Below are 9,905 nucleotides of genomic sequence, written 5' to 3' on the forward strand. Positions count from 1 at the left end.
ATCTTTAAAACTCAAAAGATTTCTTTTTGATCGGGTGGAGAATAGTGCATTTTAAATCAACAAACATGTACCATTAGGTAGCACTATACTTGCTCTTCCGGAGCCTTCAATTATATTTGATGCACCCGATATTGTATTTACATTAGCTTTGGCTAATGTTAGATGCGAAAAATATTTTTTATCTTTTAAAATTGTATGTGTGGTTGCACTATCTGCCAAACAAAAAGATTCCTCATCTTTTATAGCACATGATGAGAGGTTGCTGGCCATATTTCTTCACGAAAAATAAAATAAAATTAGAAGTAGAGGTAAAACATCTCAAGTACTTCATTAAAGAAAATTACATAAGCAACTGATAAGGATGATTATCATAGTTCAAAAATTAAGTACTAACAATCCAAAATAAATAAGGAAAACATTCAGCAAGCAAGTAAGGCCTTTCTTAATTATTCTTAGGCTCATCACCACCAAATTTAGGCATATTCACATCGACATCTTCAAAGAAATCACCAACTTCCATGTGAGTAAAGGCCGAAGGATCAACTTGGCCATCACTTCCAAGATGTGCTTCAAGATGAGCAATCCCCAAAGGATCATTCTGTTTGGTGAAATTAGTTTCAACATTTTTCAAAGATGCTTGATATAGGTCAGCAAAGTGCTTGGAGGTACGACATGTACTTCTCCAATGACCTTTCATTCCACAACGGCTACAAGTACTTTCACCCTTTTTAACCATCGTACTTCCCTCGGGTTTCTCCTCATTTGTTTTCTATTTTTGATAGTAAGGCTTCCTTTTAAAGTGGGGGCGATTTTGTTGATTTCGGCCTCGACCACGCCAAAATCCATGACCACGGGCACGCCCACGTCCACGTCCATATCCATGCCCACGTCCACGTCCAAATGATTTATTATCTCTATATTCATTATTAGTCACCGCATTCACTTCAGGGAATGGTGTTGAGCCAGTGGGACGTGCTTGATGATTTTTCAGCAAAAGTTCATTATTTTGTTCAGCAAGAAGCAACACAGAAATAAGCTCAGAATATTTCGTGAATCCACGTTCACGATATTGTTGTTACAAGAGCATATTATTGGCATGGAAAGTGGAATATGTTTTCTCCAACATATCTTTATCGGTGATATTCTCGCCATATAATTTCAATTGAGATGTAATTTTGAACATGGCAGAGTTATACTCGCTCACACTTTTATAATCTTGCAATCGCAAGTGTAGCCAATCATAGCGAGCTTTAGGAAGTATCACCGTTTTCTGGTGATCATATCTTTCTTTGAGATCTTTCCAAAGAGTTGATGGATCTTTAATAGTCAGATATTCAGTTTTCAAGCCTTCATCAAGGTGATGGCGAAGAAATATCATGGCCTTTGCCTTGTCTTGTTCAGAGGTCTTATTTCCCTCTTTTATGGTGTCACCGAGACCCATTGCACTAAGATGGATTTCAGCATCAAGAATCCATGTCAAATAATTTTTGCCGGTGACATCAAGTGCGTTAAACTCAAGTTTCGTAAGATTCGACATTTTCACTAAAAATAAACAAAACTCGAATCAACATCAATATTTATGCACATAAATATAATGCAATGCGATAATTTTTTATGACAAGATAACAAATAATTTGCGAAAGAAACAGATTATCACTTATCAAATATACTCACTTAAACAAATATAATATATTACACATAATGATGCATTTAATCAACAAGTTTAATAGAACATGATTTTAGTTAAGTCTCAGAGACTAAAATATATGCTATTCATTGATAACAACCCATCTTAGTTAACATGACAATTATTAACACGCATGCACAAGTAAAACAAATATAAATTACTGCTACATCAACTCTTAGTCACGGAAATAGATTATAAAAGCTGCAGGAGACAAGGCATAGCCTAGCTTTTAGTTTTTAACTATTCGTGCAAAGTGCAAATCTCCCTAAATTTGTACAACATTCAGATTATAGCATAAAAATATCAAGCCACTTAAGTAATTTGCAAGGGATAACATAAGAACTAATACAAATAATTCATGAAGCAGAAAACAAGTGAAGTGATTTTAATTTTACTTACGCAAATGTTCAACTAAGCAGGCATGAAAATCAGGTCAAGCAATTAGCATAAATGATTAGTACAGAATATTATACAGGCATCCACTTATATATTTAACCACCCGTAAAGTGTAATACGTGAACATGACAAATATGAACTAAAAGAATAGACTAGCATGTTATGGATCTAGTTTTACTAACATGCAATCATGCCTGCGGTAATATATTCATTTAACAATTAAAACATGGGCATACCTTTTGTAGAGACAGGAAGTAATGATCACCCAGCTAGTACTAGTACTTGTGTTGACAAGAAACTCGTGTAAACTCGTAAACCAACTTCTCCTTCTGGTGCACCCACAGATCTTATTAGCTTTCGTGCTGATAACGTGTTACAAACTAATATAGAATATATTATATAGAGAGCATTACAAGAACAAAATTACTAAGAGAATAGAGAAGATTTTCATTTCATATCTCAATCACATATCTTACAATGGTTTATATAGGGCTAGAGTTTGTAGGTTACAAGTAGCATGAAAAGCCAAAGGGTGTAAAATGAAAAGCCAAAGGGTGTGAGAATTAATGGGGTAAGTTGTAAGGTTAAAAGTCATTCAAATATATAACAGAATTAAAGTTATATCATCATCCTATAGAACTTACAAAAGATATTATGAAATCATTATAGTACATTCACTTCTATTTAAGACAATACAACAACTCAACCCATGTATTATGTTAGCCCAACAGATTCAAATTATCTGTGTCCTATGTACATATGGCTTATGAGTACTTAACGGAATTAAAGAGATATCTCTGTGTATAGTTTCATAATTATATGATGAAGTGTTTCCAAATTTTCCATGAAGGAGTCATGTTTTATGTAATTATGTTATCATTTATAGACATGAACCTAAGAAATATTTTTCTTTTATTTTTGTTAAATCTGACCTAAGAACTAGATTGAGGTGTAAAATATATATCATATGGAGAATAAAAGCAAGTTATACTATTAGTACCATTTGCACTTCTATTAATAATATATACAAAGTGAACTAGCATAAGTTATAATATTGGTATTATTTGCACTTCTACTAATAACATATGATGTTCAAGTGTACAAAGTGACCTTGCCTCTAATATATGTTAACTGGGGTGGGTTGCTTGATCAAGAAAATTTTTTTAATCAGGTACTAAGATAATTCTAAAGAAGACAGTACAACAACTCAACCCAGTGCAGCAGATTAAGAACATTTGTGTCCTATGTACATATGATTTGGTAAGTACATAAGGAAATTAAAGAGATATCAATGTGTGTAGTTTCATAAATATACAATGAAGTGTTTAGTACTGTTCAATGAATGAATCTTGTTTTATGTAAGACATGACCAAAGTATTATTATTATTATTATTATTTTTTTAAATCTGACCTAAGAATTAGATTGAGATGTAAGGTATTTATTTTATCAAGAATAAAAGCTAGCGAATATATGAAGTTATACTATTGGTATCATTTACACTTCTATTAAAAATATAGATAAAGTTACCTCGCCGAATTTATAATAATGGTAGCTTTTGCATTTCTATTGAATATATATGGTGTTCTTATATATGTTAACTGAAGTGCAATAAAATATATAAAAAACATTGTTGTAAAAATTATCAACTCGGCCTAGGGACTCATTTTGGACCCCTCGACCAACCCAAGTTCCGAGTACTCGGGTAGAAAATTGATTATACTAAAACTCGGTCAAAACTCGGTTCGACTCCGAGTAATTGAAGTCAAGACTCTTAAGCTGGCTGAATGCTTGAAATATTAATCATTGCTTCTTCTGTAATCTATACACTCTTTACTTTACTCGTTATTTTTTTCTTTAATCTCTTTTTTTTAGAAATTAAAATCAAATATTTAATATCTTGATTCATGATTGAAGCCCTCACCAAATCAAAGATTCAATATTTTAATTGGTATTTGAAAATATATAAGTCAATATCTCCTCGTAATGTATATTAACTACTTATGAATTCCTTAGTTGGTACTAGTGTTGCATTTTTAACTTTGAATCTTGATGTTTATGACTGTATTTGTATTGGACCCTTTAAAATATGATTTAGGTTTTTGTTATATGTGTTATTTGTTGCTCTTATTCTATTTTTTTTGTTTGTGATATACTATATATAATGGAAACACTTACAAATATTAGTTCACCGGTCGCAACAAATTAAAAGTATATAAAAACTATAGATGCAACAAATTCTAGTGGCAAGGTTACTGATGTTGTCGGGAAATGGAACAATGGTCCCTGATAAAATAAATAAAGGAAGGTGTAATTTGTGTGGCAGTGAATTTTATAAAGGTATTAATCTATTGAAACAACATATTGCTGGTATTAGAGAAAATATGGAATCTTGTAATGAAAATACACTTTTGGACTCATATATACAAGACAGCTTTACATGTGACCAAAAGAAAAAAAGAGAATATAAAGAAGCATATTCAAGAATTTGGAGATGAAGTCATAGGATATGATGTAGAGATAATTGATATGGAAGCTATTGCAAAAACCCACATTCACTCAACCTTTGGATGAATCGGACCTTTGGATGAATATACAAGACTAATAGGGCCTAAAGATTCGACTATTGCATTGCATAAAGTGAAGAGACAACATAATATTAATGATGCAATGTTCAAGGAAAGAACCGGTGTACTTAGCTCGTTGGGTGTAAAAATCTGGTGTACCATTTAATACCACTAATAATTATGGATTTCCTAAATTTGCAGAGGGTGTTGGTAGATTTGGCCCGCGATACATGTCACCTAGTAAATATCAGTAAAGGAAGGCCTTATGAAATAATATGAACATGAAGTGTGAATTGTAAACTTCGCACTAGCTTTATATTATCTATTAAAAGTTCAAGTTAATTACACACATGAAGATATATATTTGAATATGTGGATAAGTCTATCAATGAAATTGGAGCAAAAAACACTATTCAAGTAGTTAAGCACAATGATACAAATAACATGTCTACTGCAAAACTATTAAAGGAAAAAAAAACCTATCATATTTTGGATATCTTGTACAACTCATACTTTGAATCTTATTCTCGAACGAATATGTATTTATCACTATACTTTTAGACTATTCCACGTTTTATGAGCAAATTTTGCTGCAACATTTTAAATTGTTTCAGCTTATGACATATATTAGTTTTTTACATTTTTTGCGTACACTATTAAGCAGATTTAATGCAGTTTCTGCTACAATTTTTCAACAGTTTTGTACATGTTTTTGCTGCAGTTTTTTAGATTTTTCAGCAGATTTTAAATGTATTTATACGACAGTTTTTAGTAGATTTTAACTGTTTTCAGCTAATATTTTTAACAGATTTTTACATGTTTATGCTGCAATTTTCTGTTATTTTAGTAGGATTTAAATGTATTTATACAACAATTTTTCGGTAGATTTTAACAGCTTTCTCTTGCTGTTTTCAGCATATTTTTACATGTTCATGCTCTAAATATTTATTTATAGCATATATTACAGATATTACATGAACATATATTTTTTTCTCTTATTCTTCGGGTAGAACTCAAAATTTCAAGGAATAATTGAAGGAATAAATGCACTCACCATTTTTATTTATGCAGGTCACAAGACGTAACCTTTAATGAGAAAATGTACCTTTACCGTATTTTTTTGAAATTTTTATTAGTTGCTTGCTGGACTAATTACGGATATGAAATACCATATTTACAAATTATGGCACTGAGCATATCATTTTTAACTTCAAGCTCATCAGGATGTCACTACAAGAAAAAAGTCCATAAACATCGCTTTTTGGCTGATGTCTATGCTGTTTCCCAACCGATGTTGATGTCGGTGATGTCTATTCTAGACATCGGTGAATACCCGATATCTATACTCGATTAGACATCGATTTTAGTTAAAAAATAGATGTCTATGTGTTGATTATTTACATAAAATGCTATAAATAAATTATTTAATAACTAAATTACACCTAATTAAACATGTTAAACATATCATGAGCTATGTTTTTTTATCATAAAACATCGATTTTAGTGAAAAACACTGATGTCTATGTGATGATTTTTTACCAAAAATGCTATAACAAAATTATTTAATAACTAAATTTCACCTATTAAAATATATTAAACATATATTGAGCTATGTTTTTTGTCACAAAACATCGATAATTGTGACAGAGGTGATGTAAAATGACATATTAAACATCTGTTTCTTTAATGAAAGGTGATGTCTAATTCAGCCTAGAGACATCAGTATTTTCTAGAATGAAGTGATGTCTATGTATCATTTAGACTTGAACATCAGTTAACATCAGTTGTTTATTTGAAACTGATGTACATTGTGTTTTTTGACATCAATTTTGTTTGGTTAAAAGTGATGTTTATAATGTTACTTGACATCAGGTTTTTCTTAAACCAAATGATTTCTATGTTTTATTTAGACTTGAACCTGGATTTCTTTGACATCAGTTTTTTACCTTAAAGTGATGTACATTATCTTTTTTGACATCAGCTTTTCTTAATTAAAAGTGATGTGTAAGAAATTTATAGACCAAATTGTGTAAAGTTTTATATCACTAATTGTGTAATTGTTGTCTGAGAACGTCAACCAAAATAGTAAAACATATGATCTGAAATATAAACTATTACATTCTCTTGAAACCAACTGAAGACATTCAGTTTAATGAAAATTGTAAGATAGTTTTCTTACTATCCTGTTGAACACTCTTCAAAATATGAGACACAAATCCTCTCTACACAAGACAGCAAGGGCCCATATAAGTTCCCATTATTTAGATATCTCAACAACTGTAGATGACAAGATGAGCAAGCCGCTTTATCCCAAGCAAGCAAGTATGATCCCCCACTTACTGGACATATGCCATGTGCACGATAAAATCAACCACATGGGTGCTGCATTAACCACCCAAAAAGACATATGTAAAAGAATTTAACAGTCAACTTTGCTCATAAGAGAAACAACTGAACTGCAAATCACAATTAGATGAGAATGGTTGTTTTTCTGTATCCCCATTCATTGTCATACCACGAAACAAGCTTGACAAAGTTATCAATTAATGCAATTCCTGCTTTGGCATCAAAGATGCTTGACCTGAAAAATTTAAGTTCGACCACAAGTAAAGATGGATGCTGCATTTTATATTCATTTCATAATCAATCAAACATCTTGCTGAGAGCCTGCTTAAATACGAACTAGCTTAATATATTATGAAGTTACATGGTTCCAAAGGTAACTTGTAGTAAGGTAGTTCAAAGAACAATTGAGTAAACAACTTCCCTGGTTTCACAATACAGCCCATGCTTAAAAGGTTTGGTCTCACAAATCAAATATGTAGTGCCGAGCCACAAAAATGAAATAAATGAAAGAAAAGACAACCCGCAAGCTCACTTTCTATCACCCACAAAGTCTCATTTTCCATGCTGATTGAATTAAGTATATATACTGGTGAATCATACCACATGTCCTATAGTTCTTAGAGAGAAATTCAGCCGCTGTGGATTTGTGCCTAGTACAAACTCCTGAAATAATCATCAGACATTAATAACATGTAAAGCGAAGACCAGAGCAAATACTGGCCAAAACAAAGAGTATCAGTACCACATTTGTCCAATTGAACTAAAAACTTAACATTTATATACTCTTCAACCAGAGACTGGATGATAGAACTTGCATGATGGTAAGTCTATAGATAAGTATATCAATGCCAATAACATAGAGCATCAGTACCGCGTATGTGGAGTGATTGGTCAAAGCAATAAAATAATAACACAAGTTAAAACATAAATAGAGAAATGGCACCACCAGGCAAGATACAAGTCTTTTCTAGATGCATTGACCAAGGATATTTTGAGTATATCTCGAAGGTGTGATAACTCAGTTGAAGTAAGTAAAATAAAATTCAAACCCTGCAATACAAATTAAAAATGCCAAACTGTGTCACTAAGACATTAACCCCGAAACCTTCTAATATACACCATTACATTTGTTTATATTTGGGTAGAGGGGAGGTAACTTCACACAGAATATTATCAAAGTACTGTGGTGTTTGGTATTGCCTGATTGTTACCATAACTTTATTTTGTTTAAAACCATATATACCATAGCTAATGAAACTGGAGCACTGGACTAAAAAGTTATAACATATAAATGTATATATTACACCGAATAACTATGACAATTTATAGATTTTTCATTTCACAACTTGAACCATTATAGATGCAAAATCCAGGTCAGATTCACCCTCCAGTATTGTGGACAGTTCACGGTAAACTCTTTCAGCATCCAGAAGTACACAAAGTCGGCGCATTATTAAAGTACCGCGTCTAGAAAAAAAAAAATCAATGATCCCAAAATAGTGGTACTTACACAAAGGATATCAGCTACTTGCGTACTAACTAGGATAAACTATTCCCCAGTACAAAACAGTTTTCCCATAAAAAATACTCATGCCAATACATAAAAGCATACCTGAAAAGAACTGATATGTACGGCTAACAAAAATATTGTGAGCATTATATCATTTAACCCTATACCTTGAACCAAAGACAACAACAGGTTTCTCACCAAATAAAAGGGTTTTCTCATCCTTAACTTTGAGTTCATGATGCTTCCAGGAATCATGGACACTGTCATACTTGAACATATATGTCTACGACAAATAATAAACAACAAACAATAATCAGTTTCACTTTCGCAAAAGCAAACAAGGAAGATCAATCTTAGTTGTTAACTTGCAAAACCTAACATCAACTTGTAAGCATACACAGTCAATTTCCAATTGACTGAGATTTGACCAGAACACAATCGTTAAAATTAATATCTATTATAATCATTCAATCTTGCATTCAAGTTCCGATCCAGCCTTATAACAACGATAACCGTCTATAAGTAACTTGCAAGTTAAAGATAATTTTAACAGTTAGAGTAAACTTGTGTTCAAAGACTTTCAAGTGACAAGGCAATTTATTAGTTTCTACTAAAGTTCCATTATGCAGTTTTATAAGTAAAAATGAAAATCATCCACTCTAGAACATATAGAAACTTACAATAACTATATAGTAACACTGTCATGAGCCTCTCGTACCCGGGCATAGCGCGCATACAAACAACTTAATTTCGATAACTTGTCTATAAAATAAAGGAGATAAATCTATAACAAGCACCAAATACCAAATCAAAATATTTAAAACCTAATTATATCCGTAATAAAATAATAGATCAGCATTATAACGAGCAAAATTAGATAAACAACACTAAATCAAATCACAAATCACAACTAAAGCAAAAAAATGAGTATTAAAGTTAAAAAATACAATGTAATCAATAGAGATGAAAGGATCGTTAACTTTACATAATTTACAAAAATAAAAAAACCAAACAAAATACAAATGAACAACCAAAAACACCCAAATTACCTAAACCTTTAAATCTTTTTCTCAGATTAGGTCCTGTATACAACAAGAAGAAAAGTATTAGCAACCAGTTTAAACACTAAATTAATAAAAAAATAAGGGTTTCGAATTAGAAAAAAATCCCAATTTACAAAATTAGGGTTTTGAATTCAAAAATCCTCAACTTTTAAAACCGGTCTTCATGCAGAGAAGACCAGTTCGATTCAAATAGATACAACACTTACCGAAGTAGAGAGGTTAACTGAAAGAGGCTTAACGTATAGATTGAGAGCGAAGAGAGGTTCGAGAAAGAGAGGTTCGAGAGATTGTGATGGTGAGATGATGTCCGGAGTTTAGAGAGATTGTGAGGAGAGAG

At 31.7% G+C, this 9,905-nt stretch overlaps 1 protein-coding gene across 1 annotated transcript; it reads right to left on the reverse strand.

The window, feature by feature from the left end:
* Positions 1 to 769: 769 nt before the first annotated feature.
* Positions 770 to 1,537, reverse strand: LOC141666090 (uncharacterized). Its single transcript, XM_074472077.1, has 2 exons — positions 1,080 to 1,537; positions 770 to 914 (listed from the first exon to the last, which is right to left on the reverse strand). Exons 1-2 carry the CDS (start codon positions 1,535 to 1,537, stop codon positions 770 to 772), a joined length of 603 nt encoding a protein of 200 aa, XP_074328178.1.
* Between the last annotated feature and the right edge of the window lie 8,368 nt (positions 1,538 to 9,905).

Source organism: Apium graveolens, chromosome 6 (assembly GCF_009905375.1).
Source record: "Apium graveolens cultivar Ventura chromosome 6, ASM990537v1, whole genome shotgun sequence".
In the NCBI taxonomy this organism is placed as follows: domain Eukaryota; kingdom Viridiplantae; phylum Streptophyta; class Magnoliopsida; order Apiales; family Apiaceae; genus Apium; species Apium graveolens.